We start from the raw sequence: 23,679 nt of genomic DNA, 5'->3' as shown, positions 1-23,679 counted from the left end.
TGTCTTACTGAATACATGTATTTGCGTGTGTGTGTGTGTGTGTGTGTGTGTGTGTCTCAAATGAGAACGAGAGGGCTTCTGGCAGCAGTGGGGGAGGAGTCTTAGTGTCAGGCTTCTTTATTGCCCGGCGAAAGCTCCTGTCACCCCTCTGAGAAGATGAGCTACCTTGGCTGAAGACCCGAGGACCGTCAGCATGGCTAGATAATACAGCCGCCCAGAGAAGAGGAGACGGACCGGACAAAGGAACTTCACATCTCACAGCTGCTTGCAGAAGGCAGACAGATGTTTCTGATCTCCAATGTGATTCAAAATTAAGCAACTGCACCACTCTTTATATACTGAGGATGAGAGTTCAGAGATGGCTGCAGTGGTGCAATCCCTTAACTGACTTCACTGATACTAGACAGCCCATGCTTTTTCAAAGCTTAGTGCTTGTGACTGCACAAAGACTACCAACAATGCTATGTTGAGTTCACAGCAAGAATAAACATACAACTAGAATTGCCTTGAATGGGTTCTCAATGGACTCTTGACCGAGTATTTTACGGTGTTTTCTGCCTCGTTAAAAGCAAAAAGTACGCCCATGCAAAAATGGAGGGAGCTCACAGAGAAGTTTAGGTAGGGATAGGCATCGAGAACCGGTTCTGAAATAGAACTGGTTCCAAAATTCAGATTCTGACAGAATCGTTAAGAAATTTTTATTTCGATTCTGCTTATCGATTCCTAAACAAATTCCCCTCAGTGCTCATTGACATGCGTGGGTATAAATCACGGTCACACGCACGGAGATACAGAAGGAAGGCCCTGTTCACATTTGGTATTACGCATCTGTCCTGGGTGATCCGATCACAAGTGGACAGCTCTAAGCTTGCTGTTCACACCTGGCATTAACGAGCCCCTCGAATGCGTCTTCGGTGACCACTTGTGATCGGATCTCACTTTCCTGTCTGTGTGCAAATATACACGGAGACTCAGTCTCCTTCATTAGACCTATCATATAATAATACAAGACATCATATGAAATAAAGTGTGACTCGCTGCACAGAGAGCGGGAGAGCTGCTGTGCACGAGCAAAGAGGGAGGGGGGAGGAAGGAAGCGAGTGATCGCGGACTGGAGTGATAACATGATATTAAACTAAGTTTGATCATGAAGCCCGATGCTCCTCCTCAGCTCTGTGTTTGTCTGTCTGTCACTGTTAACAGAGACTTTAGTCTGCTGTGTATCATGTATTTGATAGAGACAGATCCACGCGATTAACACAAAGATCCACGTTATGAAGCGTCGCTCTCCTCCCCGCGCTGCGTTATTAGAAACTATGATGATCTGCACGGATTATAGCTCCTGCTTGTGTCATTCACAGCATGAAATGGTAGTTTATACTTTATGGTAACTGTGTGCGAAAATACGGGACAGATCGCGACTGCTATTTAGCCAGGAGCAGCGCACGAGAAACACACACAGATCTGTGTCCTCCTCACTGCGCTGCATGTTTAAAAACTCTGATTAACTTGATTTTTACACTGTGGTAAACTGCGCCTGGTTCATATCTCTGACCCACGCCTTCTCTCTCCTCGTCAGTTCGGGATCGTCCTGTATTAAAATATTAAATTCTCTCTCTTAATGAATAAATACAGACACAATCTGTCTGTATTTCCGTGCACACTCCGCTCTAATGCATAAACTAAGTTTACGCAGCTGGAGTGACATGAGAAATGTTTATATCAGACAGGAATAAAAGGAGAGGTCTTCCCGTATCCACGTGATCGTTGCCGATGGAAACTCAATAATTAGCTGCTGTAGCAAGTTCTCATTAGCTGGTGCGAGCTGCTAATGTAGCGCCAGTTCCCCGTCCGGCAGCCCCTGTAGAGCCGACACCCCGACAGCACCGGGTTGCCGTGGTGGCTCCGTGAATGACCAAAGGACGCATAGAAGTAAACAGACTAGTTCACGCTTCTAACAGCTGCTCTGTTACACCTGCTACATGTCAGGTGCGACGAGTGAAAGTGTAAACTCGTACTTATCAGATTGTTGACACATTAAAGCCCTGTGCGAGCTAAATAACAGAAGCGTGAGCGTGCCGATGATGGTCAGCGAGGGTCAATTAAGGGATTGCGATATAATTTTTCACGGACACACGCCAGCAGCGTGCGGAATCGTTGCACAACAAAACTTAGTCAACAACTTAAAGTATGTTTTGTAGTGATGGGGACACCTGCCCCATGCGCCCAACCTCATTTATTTTAGTCGCCAAATTAGATTTTTACCCACATTTGGCGAGTGGCGGGTGCTATATTTGGACCCTGTCTCAATAGGGTCACGATCTGTCCATATTTCCGTGAACAACCTTTATAAAGCATAAAATCTCCACATGCTGTGAATGAGATGAGCCGGAGGTGACCCACGTGTAGTTTATCAGAGCTATCATGCGCGCGGGGAGGACACAGACGTTAGGAGAGGAGCAGATATGACACAGATCGGTGTGTTTCTCGTGCTCTGTACCCGTCTCAATAACGTCGCGTTCTGTCCGTATTTCCGCGCACAGACACTATAAAGAATAAACTATGTCCCACAGGCTGTCATATGTCCACATGCTGTGTAGTTCATATATTTCACTGATAAACACAGAGCTGTAGAGGAGCATCAGAATTCATGATCAAGCAGAGTTTCATTTCACGTCATCACTTCAGTCCGTTCACACCCACTCGCTCGCTCCCTCCCTCCCTCTGAGCGCCTGCGCTGCAGCTCTCCCCCTCTCTGTGCTGCGAGTGTGCATCACAGTTTTTTGTATTATAGTATGATGTGTTTTAAAGTCTTATTACGATGCATAATGAAATTGACTAACAGGAATTCCTTTCCGATAAATGGTGGGTTAACAACAGTGAAAATATTATATAGTAAAAAAAAAAAATGCAGGATGCAAAGCCTGGGTTGCTCGGTCCATGGCTTTCCCGCTGAATTTGGCTACTTTTGAAGTGTTGCTGCAGGCCCTGTGCAAGGCCCTGTGTGAGGCCCTGCACGCTTTTTTTCTGTGAAATAAGCATGTGACCTGTTTTGACCCTGCCCTTCAAAGATTTGGAATTGAGAATCGTTACCGGACTCGCTAAGCAGAATCGTTAAAATCCCTACTTAGAAGTTAATTGTGCTGAAAATTCATCAACGACCATTTCTATAACCGACTAAATAAAATGCTAACTATTCTTAACTGCCATCTTCTCCGTAGCCTTAAATTTTGTCATCTTCTCTCCATGTTATCTGAATATATCTTTCGGCTTTGGACTGTAGGTTGCAGAACAAGACATCTGAATACAACAACCAGGACACTGGGAATGTGTAATGGGGTGTTATTCTTAGTTTCAAGATGAAACAATACATGTGATGTAATAAGCAGCATAATAAACAATAGGTGTGGGAATCGCAGGGTAACAGAGTAAGGATACGATACGTGGCCCACGATAGTGATAATTGATGCATGCAAGACAATCATATAATGATACATCACGATATCTGATGAACTGACAAATACAAAAGGCCCCTAAAAAGGTGAAGTGCAGAATTAATGTATCATTCACTGCAATTGGGTGTTTCTCAATTTGGGTCAACATCTGTGAAACTGACAGAGATGTGGTGACTCAAATTGGCAGGGAGATCTGTTTAGAGCGCTACATTTTCTTTTTGTTAAAATATCGATATTTGGCGCCAGCGACACAATAATGTGTAATGGGTGTTATTCTTATTTTTAAGATGAAACAATCTATCTAAAGTAATCAGCAGCATAATAAACAATGTCAAATATTGTCAGGTGCAGCCCGACTTTCAGTGCATGGTTCTGTAATTTTGCTTTCTTTGCCGGTAAACTTACTGTACTAGTTTACTTTAATTCTAGTTTTATTTTATTTTCATGACTATGGTTTTGCAACAAATCACTTGAACAAATTATTGCATGCGTGAACCTTCTTGGCAATAAACCCTGACAAGCGGATACCAAAAGTTTGAAGAAGTTGCTTGCTAGTTTTAGAAAAACTGCAAATGTGTGAAAATCTGATGCCAAGTTCGCATATTACTATTAATGTGTATTTATTAGTCTTAGATTAGATTAGTCTTCAGCGGAAAAGGTGGATGAAGTTTTAAGTTATCTTCCAACATATTTTCATAGATTACGTTTAACCTCTCAAGCATGTTGTTGAATGAAAGGGTTGAACCCTTCAGTGGCAAGATGACCTAGTGGCGAAGGAGATTATCTTTTTTATCTGACACAACACTGGTTCAAGTGCTTGTGCTGTCAAGAACCTGCACTGCTAAAGAATGAATGAGCAATACACTAAATTCAATCCAACTTCAAAGGATACAGAGGCAGAATGTTCCTCAAGCAAACCAGCCTCCCTAAAGGTATCTCAACATTTGTTTGCATCATGCCAGACATATGTACAAAACTGACCAAGACAGCACAATATCCCTGCAGATATACTCAACATTTTATTCGCCTGTATCTCAGATATGTTGGGTAAGCTTTGATTTAAATTTTAACCCTTTCAGACTGAAAAGTTTGGGAGCATACCGTCCCTGTTCAGTGATTCTTTAGGGATGAAGAGGCAGTGAGTTTGCATTTTTTACACTTATTGCAGATGTAATGAAACAGTCCTACAGGGACTTGATGTACAGTTTTCCTGTGATGTATTTGCACAGCACCACTAAAGTGGCCGCTGGGTTTACTTTACAGTTGCTCTTTTCCTTAAGGTGCATACAGCCAGACCTCAAAAAGCAGCAAGACTGTACAGTGCACAGGTTATTGCAAGTCAGTACACTTCTTGTCAGTATTGTAAAATCATGTCCTGTCCTTACCTGTGCCATCTGATCCTGAGAGAGGTGAATTCAGCTTGGGTCGTTTTGCAGTGGGGGGTCCGACCTCCAGCAGATTGTCAGCCATCCTGGTCGGCAAATTTTATGAATGGATGATGTTGCAAAAAAAATAACAGCAGGGTCAGTCCAACTTGGCAGGCTGTGGCTCGTTTAAAACCGGTCACTTTTCCTAACGTTACGCGTAAAGGAGCAATTTAACTGTTTTTTTTTTCTTGACTGGCAGACTGGCGAAATGTTGCCTGGTGTAAAAGGCTTCAAAAGAAAGGCAACAGCGCCACGCTTCGCCACCGAAGATCACCCCATGATAATCCAACACCCAACACCCACATAATTATCGTCAATAATTACGTCCAAAAATTATTTCAGTTCGAGAAAAATAAATAAAAATCAATCATAAAATATTACACAAGGCGTAAGCAAATCCCTTTCTCCGCCGATCGCCGCTTTCACGTCTGTACAGAATCATTTTTTTCGCAGTCGAAACGAGCAGCCATAAAATCTTTCTTTGGCTGAAATAAAAAGAGAAAAATTCAAAAAATATTTTCTATGAAGTGGATTATTTTTCTCGTCGCTGTCTGTCGGTAAATTCAGCGTCTCGGGACGGAGATACGGCGAGAAGCGGCGCTCTCTAAAAGGGAAATCAAATATACAGTGGGCTCTCGAGACGATAAAAACCCATGTAAGCTTCACATGTTGGCATTAATTCTCATCGGAAGAACTAACACTTCGATTTTCTGCACGAAAAAAGCCGTTTGAGCCTGGTCTGAGCAGCTCCGATCGGTTTTTAAAATTAATGCTCCCCCCGAAATCCCGATTCTGAGCCGCGTCAAGATGGCGGCTGTTGATTCCTCCGATACAAAAAAAAAAAAGTTTTTTTTTCTTCCCAGCTAGACTGAGGGGGGAGGAGGGGGAGGTGTCGCGCTATGACGCCCTGACGTAAACCTGTGTCCGACTGTGCGTCATGTGGACGTACGTAAAATTGCCTTTAGGGGAGAAATAACCCAAAAAATAGAAATTACTATAGTTACCTGCTTAAAACTGAACAAACATATGGCAGACACGACTACAAATAGTAATTAAAGGAAGAAAGGATGCATTTTCGCGGTAATTTATGCTTGAATTCTATTCTTAAAAGTGGTGTTGAAAAGTAAGTGGGTGGCTGTAGTCATTTGTTCTTCATTTTCAAATACAGTTAAAAGGCTTCCTACAAGTTGATTTATCGACATCATTGTGTATGTAACAAATATATATATTTTTTAAAAGTAAGACGTTGTTACTTAAGTGTGGGAGACAAAGCATCCAGATATTAACTAGACTAATAACTAGAGCAAAAGTTCAATCACTGCTGACATACTCAATTTAGTAAGTAAAAGTTCAGCATTCAAAAGCTTACTTAGGTTAAAGTAATATATGAAGAATGTAGGCCTACTAAAATTACTGAAAGTTAAAGTATTAATTATGTAGCAACTCTTTTATTTATATATAACATTATGATTATTACTTCATTAACAGGTAAGCCACAACTTAAGTTGTAGCTTGTTTGAGAAAGAGCCAATTTAAATTATTCAGTCAGAAACAGAATCAGCTTTATTGGCCAAGTTGGCCATGTTTAAATTTACAAGACAATTTTTTTCTTAATGCACTTTAACAGTTTCAAGATTAATTTATAGGGCGATAAGTACAAACAAAGCCAATAAAGCTGAAGAAAAATAAATAAATAAAGTAACTATTGTGTACATAAAAGTAGGTGAAGAGGTATATAATAATAAAAGGCTACAATGACTAAAACATACAGTACAATGTCAATTTACTCTTTAGAATATGTTGGTATGCTGGATCTATAACAAAGATTTTTCTAAACGGGTCTAACATATTTTATGTAAAATCTTAAGTTGCACAAGTAACACTGTAAGGCAAAAGAGTATAATAGTATAAAATAAATACAGTATAAAACAGCATTAAACGGCTATAATGAAAGTACACGTATCTTAAAGTTGTTGGCTATTTAAGAGCAGAACTTGAAAACATGTACAAAGTAAAAACCCACCAATGGCAGCACTGTAATGTTGCATTCATTAGTTCTCACCTAAAATTAATTGCCAAGCATTTTGATGATTGATTAATTGTTTTCAGTCATTTTTTAAGTACACGTTAAAATTCTCTCTCTGAATGTGAATATGTTCGGGTAAAGTAAACTGAATTTGGGTTGTGGACTAAACAAGAGGTCGTCATGCAAGGCTTCCGGAAACGCTTATCAACTATTTACCATTTTCTAACATTTTAAAGAGCAAAGAACTAATTGAATAATCACGAAAATTATCATACTCGTTAGTCGAGCCCTGAAATACAAAACCGGATGCAGTGTATAGTCTATAAATTCAACTGGACAACATTTCCCAGCGACTGACTTTATTCAATTTTAACCTTCACTTGCATATCTATTAGCGTGCTATGTACAAAACAATTCCAAAAAAGCAACATTTCATTTAAAACTGTAGCTAGGAAGCTCCCAAAATACTGCCTACTCGCAGACTTGTACACTTGTCCATTTATTTTTCTTAAAAAGAAAGAAAAAAGATTTCTTTATGCCTTTACTGTCCGAGCATGTCATAGTTTTTGAGATGATAAAATGATCAGGTCACATTCCTGCTAGGATGAAAGCATCCCTTTACAAACACGCACAACCTCACAGTTTCTGTTTTTACAAACACTCGTACATTTTATACACACATGCAGGTAAACAGAACACACAAGTATTATTCCAACATTGTTAAAATTACCCAGTTTTTAAGACTATTTAATACTTTAGTACATGCGCTTATATAAATAATAGAAAATGCTCAGATACAATATAAAGGCAAACTATAAAAAAAAAGTGAGTGCCTTGTGCAAACGGTGAATCTATAAATGACCTTTCTTGAATGTGCACAACACAACCTGCAAATTAAGGAGGAGATATTATATACAGGTATGGCAATGACACTCTTTGGCATCAGTTTTCTTAGTGAGCCCATTCTGCTGGCTCAGAATGTCACTTATGTCGTGAATATCAAAATAAACCACCATTTAAGATCATATTTGCAGGGGAACTATAGAAGAGGAAAAAAACCTATGGCAATCAAAACTGTGAGATGACACCCCTTCCTCACCAAAATACAATAATAATCCACAGTTACCAAGGGGAGGGGGGGAGTAATGTAGGTTATTTGCTTTACACTCAAGTGTCAAGACCTCTACTGAGCACTTAACCTTGGATAATAACCACAATCACTATTCTAAATGTCCCTTTATTGTAATATATAAAAACACAAACATCGGACTGGTACAAGGGTTGTGTGCTCGTGAGCAAACGAGGTGATCTTCCCGTTCAAAGCAATGATATCAAACTCTTATTATTGCATTAAAATAACTTAATAACTTCCTCTTTGCAGTATATACAGTAAACAAGTGAAGGCCAAACAGAAAGCAGTTAAACCTGTGCAATAAGGCCAATTAAAGGTCAACAAGTTTGGTGTGTTTACATTTAATTGTATATATTAAAAAGGCACAGCTTAAATGTCACGACCCTAAGGAAACATCAAAAGTAAATGTGATTGAAAAGCAAAGGTAAAAAAAAATGATCCTGCTGATGCTTTCAGCTTCTGAGAAATATTAAGAAAAGCAACTAAGAGCAAATAATGAAGTTCAAAGTTAAAGGCACAAGCTACTGTATTTATACACACAGAAATAACTAATCATCTCTTCTCAATCAGGGTGATGTTAAATGTAGGAAAGTGTAGTTACATTTTGGAAGTAACAGATGATAAATTTATAGTTTTCGGCTTCTCTGCAATATTTGCCAGTTAAAATAACTGATTTTGTACGGAAGCCCTTAGCTGACGCGCATCCATACATTTAATTTACTCTGTTTTCCCGTGATAACGCATTATTTCTGGTTGGTTTCTCAAGATCTCGACGCCTCTCGTTTTCATGAGACACGGCACCACCATAACATCAGATGATCATAACTCGTATCCCCAGAGTTGTAAAAGCACAAAACAAACATAGAAACAGGCTTAACTTACCTCAACTTACCTTAGTAACAATAATAACAATAATAATAACTTTATTTATATAGCGCTTATCTAAACAAGGTTACAAAGTGAATACATAGAATAAAACAAAATTAAAACAGATTAAAACAGGTCATGAGTTTGCCAGTCTAATGTCCTCGGGCAGGGAATTCCACAGCTCAGAGGGCTCTGATGGCAAACGCCTGATCTGAGATCACGGACTGGAGCGTAAGGTGTCAAAAGCTCTGTAATGTAAGGTGGGGTCAGACCGTGTAGTGCTTTAAAAGTAATTAAAAGAATCTTAAAATCAATCCTGCATGTAACGGGCAGCCGATGAAGGGAGGAAAGGATTGGGGTAATGTGGGACCTACAGTTTGTCTGAGTTAAAATCCGGGCAGCAGCATTCTGCACTTGCGGGAGTCGAGCCATTTAGTATGGCAGCATGACATGTCGGGGTCTGTAATATCACAGTGACCAGCCTGTTGGTTTGTTTTCTGGATCGCCAGAAAATGATCCTTCCCACGAGAAAACAAGCTTCGTTATCTCAAGATAATGGGCCAAATTAATCCGTTATAATGGGAAAACCAGCTTTGTTTTTCCCATTATAACGAAAAAAAAGGTTGAGATCTCCAGAAAACAACTGAAAATAACTTGCTATCACAGGAAAACCAGCTTTGTTATCCTGAAATATTAGGAAAAATGAGTCGAGATCTCTAGAAAACAACCAGAAATTACTCGTTATCACGGGAAAACTGAGTAAATAAAATGTACGGATGCATGTACGCCAAGGGCTTTTGTAATTTTGAAATGGGCATTCAAAAACATAAGGTTCAAGGCGTTGTTCATGAAACCTAAGATGTCAAAAATAAGACACAGAGTAAACTTGGTCGTAAAAATGTTTTTTTTTTGCCTCTAAGCACACAATCCTTTTTGCTGTGAAACAGTGGCAGAGATAAAAATGTAACAGCAAGAGAAATTTACAGTTTTGTCTTCCTAATATGACACAATAGCACGGAATTAAAAAAAGGAGGAGTAAAAACATCTAAATGAAATTATTTGAAACCTTACCTTACCTAAGTTTCATGCCATTGAAAATATGGAGCAGTTAGTACGTAAATCATAGAAAGTATGATAGGGCACTTCACAAGAACATTTCAAGTTTTGTGTAACAATAAATACAATAAAACACATTTAGTTTAGATTTGTGACATTCCACTTTGATTATCCATGTCTTCAAAGCACTATCAACTAACACACAGTGTAATCCAATGCAAATCTAGGCTGTTGGTTTCCCTAACTGATCTAAAGTCACAGCTAAAGATACTCCACAAGTACAGTGCCTTTTATTAGCCACTGAAATACTCAACACTAAGCACAGCTTGAGATCCCACAAGATCAAGTGGGACAAACACTACCGACAGTTAGCCTCATCTATGGGTGCTGCTGATGTAAGCATGCTGATTAAATGTAGCTGAGACCATCATGCCTCAGTACTGAAGCAATACAAAGATCTTAAATGAGGCCAGACAAAGATGCCACATCAGCAACTGGAGTTTTTTTTCCTTTTCAACTGCGTTCCTAAACTGTTTGTCATCCTGCAGTTGCACCAAGTCATTTGACTAACTCATAAGCACCTCTCCTCATTAAACCCTGCCTGATCTAGACACACACATACAAACACACACTCTCACACAGACACTGCGCATGCAAATACTCTCACATCACATACAGCTCGCCTTGTCTGCCCTTAGACTGTATTGATTAGTCTCTGCTGTGGCTTTCATGAAGAGTCCTCTGTTTTTTTTATGAAGAACATGGAAATGGGCTCTGCTGCGTTTAAGTGCAGAGTTTACTAATTCGTATCTTTGAGTTATTTCCCCTCCCGTTGTGATTGTAGCACTTTCCATATGTAAGGTCAGCTTGTTGAGATCGTAGCAAAACATAGCATATCATAGCAAAACATAGTTTACAAAGTAAAATTGTAACAAAAGCGAAGCAGTTTTTCCAAAAAAGTTTGCTTATTTACAGTTTTCCCTTTATGTTATTCCTCTTACTGAAAAAGGCTTAGTGTACACATTATTCTATTCTAAAGGCACTTACAAGACATATGAAAGTAATGACTAAAGATTAAAGGTGTACTGATAATCAAGTAAGTTAATGGGAGACGATGAAATCCGTAACAGACAAGAGAAGATTCAGAGTCAGCCATCACAATCGTCCCCTTATCTTTGCGTGTTGACACTCACTTTGTGGTCCGGTCAGCACCCTCCACTGATAATATCGGCCAATTAGATTGACAATAAAAACAACAAACTGCTTCCTGGCTAATGCAGAGAAGAAGCCTGTGGCTCTTTCTCTCCGATTCTACCTGTGGAACAACCAAATGTACAGCAATTCAACAAAATGCCAAACGCCAGCAACAAAGTGCTTAAAGGGAAGAGGATTTATGATAAAAGCGCCATTGTACCAAAATTCTTAAAGTCTGGTGAACTCGCCGACATAAATGTCATAATCACCCTCGCATTTGTCCTTCTTGATGTCTTTCTGGGACATTGCTGTTGAATTTTGAGGAGCATTTTGCTGCCCTAAGGATGAGCTGATGAGCTGTTTGATATTCGAAGAAGCAGGAGGTCCTTCCCGGTTGTTTACAGGTATTGATTGCACGCCACTGTGAGACATAGATCGCCTGGCATGCGAGGTATCTGCAGAGGGACGTCTCTCACGGCTGTCCACCTCTTTCTCCTGGTTAAGTCCTGTGGCAGGAGAGGAGCCAGCACTGGTACTGGGTACCAAAGTATTGGTGCTGCTTGCAGTTATGCTGGTTGCGGGCACCATGCTGGCGATTTCATCAGTTGGAGAGCGCCCAATGCTGCCATCCACCTGTGCCCGGATCTCTGGCGAGACAGAGAGTTGGTACTGAGGCACAGGCCCACTGTCGCTGCTCTTGGGGTAAAGGAAAGTCTTCATCTGACCTTTGCCTTTGACATTGACTGTGCCGCGGTAATCAAACTCATAATCCATGCCACTCAGCACACAATAGCTCTCCTCGCTGACCTGGACACGACACTCCACACCTGTGGTATCCATGCGACTAGCGATGTTGACGGTGTCGCCCCAGATATCGTAGAGAAGCTTCGTGGTGCCGATCACTCCCGCTGTCAGAGGCCCATGATTGAATCCAATACGTAGCTTGAAGCCAAAGCCCAGCATGTTCTTGTTGAAGTCGTCCACCACACGCATCATCTCCAGGGCAAATTCGAAAAGAGCACGTAGGTGGGCATGAGGATGTGCTGCGTCTGCACAATGCTGCGCATTGAGCCCTGCCGCTGCCATGTAAGTGGCACCGATGGTTTTGATCTTTTCAATATTTGCGAAGGCAGGTTTCCGTAACAGCTCATCAAAGTCTCCAATTAGCTCGTTGAGGACACGATAGCACTCCTTGCCTCCCTCATAACTTTCCTCATAGAACTCACTGAAGTTAACAATGCTTGCAAATATTACGCCCACATTGTCGTGGTTCTTAGAGTAGCTCTGAGTGACCTTCAGCTGCTCGGCCACATGGATGGGGATGATATTGCGAAGCAGCCAGTCGGCCTGGTCCCTCATGTTCTGGATCTTGATGCGATGCTGATCCGCCTCCACATTGCCATGGTAATGCAGGCGGTGACTGACCTCAAATTCACGGTTAAGGAACCAGACCAGGAGAAGCAGCAGGAAGAAGGCCACGCAGGCCTCAGGGCCCAGCAGGTCTTGTGGCCTGGGCTGTGAGTCTGGGTCCACCAGGCTGTCGGATATGATGATGGAGCTGTTGCTGCTGCTGTTATTGCTCTGGTCATCTGACCTGGTGGAGAGTGTGAGAAAGAAATTCAGGTAATAGTTACACACAAGGGCAGAAAAAAATTCATGCATTCTCAGTAATAACTGCAGCTTCAATAACAGTTAGTACCCATTACGACTAGAGACATTGTTGCCGGTACCAAATTTTCACCTGTGCGTCATGCAGGCAACACACCAAAGTTATTACCATCAATTATCTACAAAAAAGAAGCAACTGAGCAGGCATTAAGAGTGACTCGATAACACTCACCAGAAAAACAGACCGTTAGCAACACTAGAAGAGATAAAACACAAGCAGCACTTATTACTGCATCTGGAAACTACAATATCTCTACATTATTATTTGGACAAAGATATTAATAACATCACTGTTTTCAAAAAATATAAGTCAGGGATTAAGTTTTTCTCTTGTATCGTCTCTTTAGTGTTTCTATGTACCTGCAGGGGGAGCTGAAGAGCAAGGCAAGCAACGCTAGTCCCACCAAAGTTGCTAGAGTTGAGCGCATCCAGTAGCTGAGCTGGCAGAAGTTACAGTAGTGAATGATTGCTATGATGACAGCACAGCAGAGGAACATGGTGAACTGGGGAAACATGAGGCGCAGAGGCATTAGTCAAAAGAGCCCATAAAAATGACACTGATTGAGATCTATATAAACATACAGCATGACCAAAAGACATATGCTGAATAATATTCAGAAATAGCTGGACAATATAACAACACAGTAACAACAGCAATAACAGCAAACTTGTTTTCAACATCCCTGTGATGGACCAAGATAAAGATGAAGCTTATATTGCACCTGGATGGAGAGATGCATGTCACATGTGACATGAGAGTAGACGGCCACAGTGGGCAGGGACACCAGGACGGCTCCTAAAATGTGTCGTACTATCCAGCCGGAAATTGCCTGCATGAGCAACCGAGTGCAGTTCATCACACAGTCCAAGTAGAAAGCCATACTGGAGAGAAAAAACAGGAAGCTGTGATCGATAAAGATTAAATTAGCTGTATTTATGTAATAAAAAAAAGTGTCAGAGCCTCTTTGCTCCAGGACACTTATTACTAATACACCCTGCATGTTTCTTCCAAATTGTTTCTTCAATGTCTCTTCTTGTTCATCTTTCTCTCTCTGCTTTCCCTCAGTCTGAATCCATTTTAAATACACTAACAGTAGAGCTCGGCACACTGCCCAGTTTGTGTTCCCATCAGAAAGCATGATAATCATGAAAACTGCAGTCCTTACATGATATCATCATGCAAAAAACCATTTACTCTGCATCTGTATCAGGGGTCTAAAACTCAAATTTCTTGGGGGGCACTGATTGGCTTGCTCTCGAGTTGGCCGCTCGTGTTTATACCCTCCACTCCTCTCCGTCAAACCGAGAATCCTGCCCCTAATACATTTACTTATTCCTCAAGGTCTCATCTTACACAGAAAGCTTTAACTTCACTGCTGTCAACCTTAAAACTGTGTCCTGCTCCAGACAGTTTCTACTCCACCATTTTTACTTTGTAGGCAAGTGTGCTGTGGTAAATCAAGGTGCAGTTTGTCATAGCTAAAGTGTTAATGTTGAGTTAAGGTAAGTTGCACTTTTTATGAAGAAATACTCCAATTTGAGGTTAGCACAGTCACCTCACAGCTAGATGGTTCCTGGTTCAAATCCCAGTTTGGACAAAATGGGCCTTTCTGTGTGGAGTTTGCAAGTTCTCCCCGTGCATGCATGGGCTCGGGGCTCCTCCCACAGTCCGAACACATTCTTGTTAGGTTCATTGATGACTCTAAAATTGCCTGTAGGTGTGAATGTGAGCGTGAAAGGTTGTCCGTCTCTATGTGCCAGCCCTGGCTGTGATTGACTGGCGATCAGTTTAGGGTGTAACCCCGCCTCTCGCCCAATGACAGCTGGGATAAGCTCCAGCCCACGCAACCCTGAACAAGATAAGCAGTATAGATAATGGATGGATGGATAGGTGGAATTACTCCAATTTTTGTTCCATGTTGCAATTAAAAGTCGAGGGGTCTTCTGAAGGGGCTCTCACTTGTTTCAGATCCCTGCACTATATTCTTTCTATCCCATGCTCTCCTATATTTACACTCTATATTCCATATCTCACCGTATAGCAACCAGCAGAGCCAGAGCCTCCAATAAGGCGGCTACAGCTGTCAGAGTGAGTGCTGGTGGGGACAAACTCTGCTGGGTGACAAGTGGTCGGAGGAACAGGGCCAGGGAGAGAGCCAGAAACACTGAACAGCACAGCAGCATGTCCAGGAAAGAACTGAATGTTGGGCTGGCAAAGGTCTGCACCGCTGCTTGGCTTTCAACCTGAAAGGGGAAGAGAGAAATACAGATCGTGATAAGCAAAGAAGTACAAGTAAATCATGTAGCATTAGGACTCAAACTCGAGACATAACGATAGAGCAACAGCTGCAGCCTGGGAGAATGCACTTCTGAGGTTGCACCAGCAGAGGACATCACAACCCAGTAAAAAACTACTTTAAAGGTCCTGCAGTGATTTCTCTTTGCCGCAGTCTTGACCGGTCTGGTCATAGCACGGTGCAAACAGGCTTCCCAGACAAGACACAGACTTGTAGAGAAGCACAAACAGGTAGAAAGACATTCATAAATACACATAGAAAAGACAGAGATTGAAATTAAATGGGATGGGTGGAAAATAATGCACTGATTTTCTCTGAGAGTTGTAAACTCTAAGTAAATGAGCATAACCAAGGACTGCTACATAATAATTCATGGATAGTGTAAAAAATACACGTGCATATACACTCAGGCATACAGGCACCCTTATGTCATGCACAGAAGGAGGTCATACACACCTCCTCCTGGTAGCTTATCCGGTAGGCAGACTCCAGGCTCGACTCCAGGAAGGTGAGGCTCAGCTTGTTTATGGGAGGTCTGTAGAAATAGTCCTTCATAAGGCTGTCACAGGCGCAGAGGAAAAGATGATCAGTTGGGACATTATATGTAATAGTTGACTAGTTAAGGCAGAAAATACACATTAACAACGGAGATTGAATTATGGATCAACTATACGTTATGTTTAAATCAAAAAGCAATCAAAAAGTAAACCAGTGCATGCACATATCAGCCACTCAACAAGTGGACTTCTACTAAAACAGTAGCCTACACAGGCAATTATTAATATTATGGCTGACACGAGCAACTGCAGTTTAAGAGAGGCAACAAAGAACTGGCTTCAGGTAATTTATCATGTGAAGACAGCGACAATAACAGAGCAGTCTTTGCCAAGAATGTAACAAAATGTCTGCAATCGGTGGCTGTATTTTCTTAAATTTAAAGTGGTAATCTCAAAGATCTCAGCCTCGTTCTCTTTGGCGGCACCTATGGCGATAAACGGTAATTGCGGGAGCACACATCCCAGATATCCAGACAGTGTTGCATGTGTGATGTCCACTGTTTTTAGACTGTTTGTCTTCATCTGAGGGTCGAGTTTGTTTCTTTTTCTTTGGATTTTCACTTATTTTTGAAGTTGTATCTGTAGTCATCCATCTTTTCTTTGTTTGGTCAGCCATAGTAGATTACTGTTTACTCGCAACACTTGCAGAGACCGGAAAAGCAGCCGCTTAGCTCCTCCTACCCTCTCTGGCAGACCAACCGCTGCTGGCTGATGGAAAACGCGTCACTAACTGGGCGCGGCTTGTGATTTTTTCTGTGACTGTCGCCACAGGCACCCAGTCTGTAATATTGCAAATGTAAAGGCTTTCATCAGTGGGCCATAGGCTCAATCACCATTGTGTTACCTGATTCGGCGATAGATAGAGACTTGACAGACATTTATTTAAACTTAAATTTAAGTTCAACAATTACAACAGGTAAAAGCAGTGTCATGTTTAAAATCAGGGTATCTCTGACAGTCTTCGGCAGACACATGATGTCAGCAGAGGTCGCAAGCTAAGCTGCCGCTAACATTATGATTCCTAAAAACAGTGGTTCTCAGAAACAGGCTTGTACCATCCATGCAGGATCAGTAGTATACAGCTGTGAAAAAATGTGTATTTTCCATTTACTTGTTATTGGCCAATCCTCAAGTCTAGGTTTTAGAAACAGTCAGAAATGAAAAAAATGGTATCAGAGGATCTGTAGTTTAAATATCAGAGATTTGTTGAATGCTTTTATTCTAACCTGTCCTCTTTGATAACGTCCACAAAGTGAGCATCGCTCCTCTCTCTGAAGTTTTTGGAGCGTAGAGGTATGAGCGCTGAATGGTCCATGCCCAGGGCTCCCCCAGTCCATGTCTTCTTCTCCTTCTCCTGCAGCATCTCGCACAGGGATGTCTGGCTGTTATTTAAGGCTTCCAGCCGAGGATTGAGCAGACCGTTCAGAGCTTTGGGGCTGCGCCCTGCAGCAACCGCTGGGGAAAACTTGAGATTTGAAGAGTCCTAAGGGGATGAGAGAAGACCTGAATTTCCCTTAAAGAAGGTGTGATGATGGATCTTTGCTTTTAAAACAGGTCAGCAATAATAAATAAATATAACGCTAAAGAGCTACAGTCACATCAGATAAATGATTGTGTCTGTGGCACAGTTTATCTGGGACTCATGGAGTCCTATTTCTTTGAACTATTTTTAAGTCCTTCTTTCTTTTCAGGCTGCTGGGCCCGAGGAAATGTAACAACAGCTGACTTACAGTGTCAAATCATTTGATAGGGAAATAGTTGACTGACTGTTATATAAACATTTCAAAGCCTCATCTGTTTGGTTCGACTGACAACGACATGCTAACCTTGGTGCTGTTAGTCTTGTGGTTGTCATGGCAGCCATTGTTCACCGCTCCTTCCTCCAGGACCTGATCCTCTCCTGGTATCAGGACCACACTGCAGGAGACACAGGGAGACTGCAGGGAGGTAGAGATCGGAGGGGGCATTAACAAGGGTGAGAAAATGGGGAGCAAGAGAGAAGAAAGAGAATTAAGAAACTGAGAGATCAAGGGAGGCGTATGAGCAGAGAAATCATGAGATGATGGCTAAGATTGACATTCTTGGTGCTACGAAATGAGATAACAGAGTGGTGATAAAACAGGGGCATGCGCACAAAGACAACACTTGTCGTTTAAACACAAACAAGGGATGCTTTGACAAGTCTTACAATCATCTTTCAATATTTTTATGGACTCAATTTACATTTCAATGAGGACAATGCTAAAAAAAGCAGTCGTAGAGAAACAAAAGAGATTGTGAGGAGGAGGTCTACCAGGCTCAAGGTCTTTGTTTTATCCCCCTTCAAAGAGCATTAAAAGTGTGAGCGTATGTTTACTAGAAGGGGATCTGTGATGCTATTATTGACCCTGACATGTGCAAGGTGCGGTGCTTTAAGAAGCGAAATCACACACCCTAAACAATGTTAGCCACAGAGACGGCCTTTACTGGGTAGCTGCATGCTACATTAAACGTGCAAACATTTATCCCACACCTGCCCTGTGAATCCTTTCACACATTCAGATGTGATTAAGCCGTTTTTGAAGATCCCTGAGTGTGATCTTTCCCCATGAGCCTCCTCTGTATCTGTGTGAGGGCTGTAAATGGAGGAGTAATCAGTCGGAGGCAGAAAGGCCTGAGAAGGGCTTCCCGTCTCTCCGACTGAGTGAGCTCATTACCATACCGAGGACCCCTGCCGATTCTCCTGCCTCCCAGCATCCTCTTTTCCTCTTCTCATCCTTCTCTTTTTTCTCCTACAAGTACCCCTCCCCTCTCCACCTAGTCTGGAAGAGAGCTGGGGGATCTGTGGAGGGCTCATGGAGTGCACATATGTACAGAGAATGAGGAGTAATTGGGGTGAACCTAAGGCACAGTGGTGCAGGGTTTTGAGGGTAATTATAAGGGGACAATGTGTCGCAAAAGTGTATGACCTACTGGTCCAATTTGGGAGGAAATTAGAAATTCCCCTCGAAGGCAGAGCTAAGGAGGACACGATGAATGGACATGCTCTGTATTGATGAGCAGATCATGATAGAACAGTTATTATGTAGACTGCCTGCTGGGGAGGAGACATGTTTCATTGCTTTATTAATATGATCTCACTGTTTTCTTCTCAGATTCCTATTAATAAGGATTTAATGAGGTCTGATGTGCAACATAAATTAAGGCATGTATTGGAGTGCATGCAGGTGCACCAAAAGTGAGGAGGGAAATCAACAAAGATGTTCTATTCATGGGATGCCCAAGGTTAAAGAGCAACTTGCAGGTTACATTTTTTCCTACATTAATACTCAATCTCTGAAAATGGCTGTGGAAAAGGTTAATCCTTGATTTTATATGACTTACTTACTTACTTACTTACTTATTAGGACACAAATTTAGAGGGAAAAGTGGCCGTTTTCAGTAAAGCTGCTAATAACGGCAGTTTTTTTTAACATCGCGTCATATTACGTCCCAAAAGGGAGTCTGCCTTAGCTCAACGTGCAGAAGTAGGTGGTAGTGAGTCTGAGCGGTCGTATCGTATTGTGTAGATATTATTTAAGTAGTCTAATATTGCATTTCACCAGTTCTTATGATGGTTAATTTTTGCGTCTGTGCCGGTTGCACAAATTCTAGCTTGACGGGCCATCGAGCCCGCCGTTTTCCTGACAGGAAGAGGAACAGAGCGAACTTTCGTGCCTGGGTTTGTTAAGTGCAGGTGAAGAGACGGGACTTCAGGACGGGACACACGAGCACCTGTCAAACAAAGTATAAGGAAACTGTCATCGCTCTCTCTCCCTCTCTGTCTCGCTCTCTCAGACACCGCTGTGGCACCGTAAAACGTAGTGCGGATTTACAATTATAGACGGCAATACGAAATACAACTGATACAAGCTGACACTCATTAGTAACTGTAATGGGTAAGTTTTAATGCTCCCACTTGCTACTACTCATTTGATTTGTCATAGCCTTTCGTATGTGATAAACTTTACAGTGTTGTGATGTCAGCTCAGCATTAGATATCGCGAGCTAACGCCGGTCACTCATCACAACACCTGCCCAGTTCTCCACTGGTTCTCTCTGCACTACAGCTCTATGTCTTTCCTGTGGCCGTTATTTCTCCTCATCCTGGCCTGTTCCTGCTCTCTTTTACGTCTAACATAGGCTCATAATTATCAGCCTGTGGTCCGTCGTATTCATATGAATTAACAATTTCTTCATCTACAATGACAAGACTGGCATTTGGATCCATATTTATTCATGGTTAAACGCGTCATTAATCAGCGGGTCTCCCTTCTGTTTCGTCACATCTGGTCGTCTGTTTTGATGCGGAAATACAAGAAAACGCTCAAAAATTGACTCCAGAAGCCACCGTAGTGTATTCATTCATGTATTTCATTGAAAATATAATTACTAAATCATTTTCCTACACATTTATTCACTGGAGTCTCCAACCTGCAAGTTGCTCTTTAAGCTATGCAATAACATGGAAAAAAATGAAAAGTCAAATGCATGGTAATGACAGGGATAAAACCATTCTTTTTTCTTTTCTATCTCCTCCACAAGACAAAAGGATGAAAGGGAAAAGGATGCATGAAAAAAATATCTATTCATGTTTCTGATACACCCACATAAGCAAAAAGGACGGCGAGCAAAAGGATTAACCTCAAAGAGGCTGCAGAAGAACACGCAGCTCAATGTTCTTCCTCAGGCAACATAGATGCGCGATGAACTTACTTCCTCTACAGCATCTCGCTTTCTCAGAAACTGCATTGACTAACCTTAGCACTGTCTGGCGGCAGGGTGCACGCTGGCGGAGCTCCATCAGGTGTTTGCATTCTGGAAGTGGGGCACTGAGGATCTGCATGCTCAGGACCAGCCAACACCAGCTGAGAGCAGCTACAGTGAGAGTGAGGCTCCACTTTCCTGCCAGAGATCAGATAGGTCTTCAGGCCTGCAGACACACAAACAAGAGAGAGGGGGATGTCAGTTCTTACTGTTGTATGAAACAAAGCAGGCCTGGGATGGATGGAGGGTTGTTTTAAGATGCAGCACAGACTCCCTCAGTGAATGATATTAGAAGATTCTGGCATGAAACTAGAACCCAGAGAGGGAGAGGCATTAAATATGAATTTCTCCTGGATGAAAAAGCCAAGGTCATATACATGAGTCATTCTTGTTTCCATAAATATATACATAAATGAGGAGTGTGAACATATGTGCAGGGTTTTGTAAAGGGTAACAGAGAGTACTAAAGTGACTAATACAACTTCTTTCAAGGCCATCACATCCATTTTGTCCTCTATAATTTCTCTTTTAAAGCTTTCTCTTCACACGTTATTTTCTCTCTTTCATAAACTGCGGGTGCATGTGCTTTTCTGAGCGGAGTTCATGCATGTGAGGTTCCCACCACGACCATGAGACAGCAACAGATTCAGACACAACAGGCCACGGCCAAATATTTGAACACCTGCCTACTCCCACTTTTATCAACATGTTTTCATTTCCATCACTCCTATGAGGAATGCGCGTGTGTTTGTGCAACGCTGAGCCTTAAATTCAGTCTTCTGAGCGAGCCACTTTGCTCAAAACAGTGGGAAAAAAGCAATAGCTTAGTAAGTCCTTTATGCTTTGCTTTACAACATGCTCTTGAAATGCACAAGCCTGAATATTTCACACTCTCAGTAAGACTTCTTTTTGTTTACAGCCTTCGACCAATGGATCCCCACAATGCTCCCACACGGAACATTTTAATCACCATGGCTGACATATGGCTCACTTCCTGTTTGGGTTTTGGGTTGCCAACATATACCCACTTCCCAGCGCAATTATCGTGTTGCCGATTGTCTCTTTTCCCATTGCCAGTGGAGTATACTCCTTTCGGTCTCTTTTCTGCTGCGTCAACGTCGGAAGCCGGAAACAGGGTTAGTAAACGGTGAAGATGTTACGGTGGTTAGGTCTTTATTGTATCTATTACTCATTCAGTCTGTGTATCAAACTCGGCGGCGATAAATTTGGAACAATGGGTGAAGGAGACGGGCGGAATTTTTAGCTGACATGACAAGAAGTCAAAGTTACTGAAGGAGCATAGCATCGCGCCGGAAAGGAGGCGGAGATTAGCGTGTCGACACAGGTTTTGTGTTCCCATCATTGCCGATCGGAGCCGAGGCGATAATTACCCGGGTCTACTGCAGAGTCATTTGACCCGGGTCTGAATGCCGATTGTAGCCTTTCCCACTAAGCCAAAAAGCCCGGTGTTAGCGGGTTTTTTTACCAGTGTTTTTTTTTGTTACAGCCTTAGACCAGTGGGTCCCCACAATGCTCCCACACAGAACATTTTAATCACCATGGTTGACAATGGGAACACTTCCTGCTCAAGTTTTGGGTTGCCAACTCTGTTGCTCATATAGCAACGTAGAGTCGACATATATTTAGTAGTTTGCACCATAAAACATAGCAATTTAAAACACTAAGCAAGGCTTGTTTGTGACTTCATACTGGACCCCCTCTCTGTCAGCACTGTGTGGCAGCATAACCACACGACAGGTTTCTCTGTGTGTGTGTGTGTATGTCAGCAGCATAAGTAAGTACCTGTGACCGTGTGCTTGGCCACATAATTCAACCGTCAGCGAAGCCACAACCCAGGGCCCTGAGCATTGTCTGGCCTAAGTACATCAGACAGGCCTGCCACCGCCTCGCCTGAGCCGAACCACCCTGGGGCTGCACTCTCTGACACACAAACACACGCAGAGACCACACATATGGCACTCATTTTCCTTTGCAGCAACAAAACTTGCAAAGATAAGAAGCTTAAGAAGCAGACGAGAAACCATGTACACAAAAGGAGTCATGTAAATAAGACTGCAATTATGAGACACTAAAAAAAAAAAAAAAAACACCCCCTCCAACCACCCACACACCCAGCAGAACACATATACACACAGCGAGCGGAGGTGTGGATGGAAGGCTTCACTGTAGCTGGGTCGATAGCCAGGTGGATGAGGATTCAGGGATAGGAAATGAGGGCGGTAAACAGCAGTAACAAAGAACTAATTCCCTGCACCAGTGATGCAGAATGGCACAGGAGCAAGAGGAGGCAGCAGGAAACTGAAGGAGCTTCTGACTGCTTCGGAGGATGTGTGATTGCCACACAAACACACACACACACTGACTGATTTCATTAGTGTGCTAATCAAATCCTTCCCTGCCTCCCACGATGACATAAACTGCTTCTGCTCATAGGTCAACGGGGTTACTGTCCCCCCTCCCTTTCAAGTTTCTTATCTCATCTTTCCTTCCATCTCTCCATTTCTTCAAAGGAACCATTGATAAGATATCTTGAATGATGTATGTAAGGCAACAAAGAAATGTCAAGCGATGTCTCATCGTGGGTGGGTAGAGATTTGGTGGACATTAGGTGTGAACGTCTTCTTGTTTGCTAAGCTTTCTACAGGGCAGATTGGAACCATGTGACTCAAAGAGACAGTCATGTCCATCTCAGGCTAAAACGTTACGAAGGTATGTGAGTCACACTGAATTATTTATTAATATATTAACAGTCACGATTAATGCGAGACCTAAAGAATAATAGAACTTTACAAGACAGGGGCCGCGCCCAATCCACCTAAACCAGAATCACTGGACCGTTCAGCCTCTATTCCCCAATACTGTAACAGCTTATTAAAGATAATGAAACGTTTCAAGCCAGATAATATGCCCATCAGGGAGGGTGAGAGGCAGAGAGAGCGGAGATGATTTGATACTGGATGAAAGCATAATGAATGAAAAAACCCACTTGTAAAAGACAATTAAAAAGAAGAAGCAAGAAGTGAATACAAAACGGGATGAGAGGGGAACACAACGTGAAGTAAGTGGGTCAACATTTCAAAACAAAACGCTCAATCTAAACTGATAATCTCAAAGATCTCAGTTAAGTTCCACTTGGCGGCACCTAATGGCGATAATCAGTTATAGAAAGAGCACACTTCTCAATTTAACCAGCC

The 23,679-nt window shown here is 42.1% G+C and overlaps 2 protein-coding genes across 4 annotated transcripts in view; both read right to left on the bottom strand.

Annotated features, from left to right (window-relative positions):
* crebbpb (CREB binding protein b) overlaps nt 1-5,694 on the bottom strand; it is a 38,361-nt gene extending 32,667 nt beyond the window's left edge. For all 3 annotated transcript variants that reach the window (XM_069674168.1, XM_069674169.1, XM_069674171.1), the window contains exon 1: nt 4,841-5,694. In XM_069674168.1, coding sequence (XP_069530269.1) covers nt 4,841-4,925 — 85 coding nt within the window. In that variant the 5' untranslated portion in view covers nt 4,926-5,694. The remainder of the gene's footprint in view (nt 1-4,840) is intronic.
* A 3,143-nt stretch (nt 5,695-8,837) lies between these two features.
* Nucleotides 8,838-23,679, bottom strand: part of LOC138602658 (adenylate cyclase type 9-like) — a 41,470-nt gene continuing 26,628 nt past the window's right edge. Inside the window, exons 2-9 of the mRNA XM_069674172.1 lie at nt 20,458-20,630; nt 17,506-17,616; nt 16,906-17,162; nt 15,579-15,681; nt 14,861-15,069; nt 13,548-13,707; nt 13,186-13,328; nt 8,838-12,721 (exon numbers count right to left, since the gene is read on the bottom strand). Of these exons, the coding sequence (XP_069530273.1) occupies nt 11,386-12,721; nt 13,186-13,328; nt 13,548-13,707; nt 14,861-15,069; nt 15,579-15,681; nt 16,906-17,162; nt 17,506-17,616; nt 20,458-20,630 (2,492 nt within the window). The 3' untranslated portion in view covers nt 8,838-11,385. The remainder of the gene's footprint in view (nt 12,722-13,185; nt 13,329-13,547; nt 13,708-14,860; nt 15,070-15,578; nt 15,682-16,905; nt 17,163-17,505; nt 17,617-20,457; nt 20,631-23,679) is intronic.

The sequence above is a fragment of the Semicossyphus pulcher genome, unplaced genomic scaffold, assembly GCF_022749685.1.
Source record: "Semicossyphus pulcher isolate SPU_LCO1_2020_fin unplaced genomic scaffold, fSemPul1.0.p SCAF_23, whole genome shotgun sequence".
Classification (NCBI taxonomy): Eukaryota; Metazoa; Chordata; class Actinopteri; order Labriformes; family Labridae; genus Semicossyphus; species Semicossyphus pulcher.
Note: the sequence above shows the minus strand (reverse complement) of the source record. Positions and strands in the feature narration are given on the sequence as shown.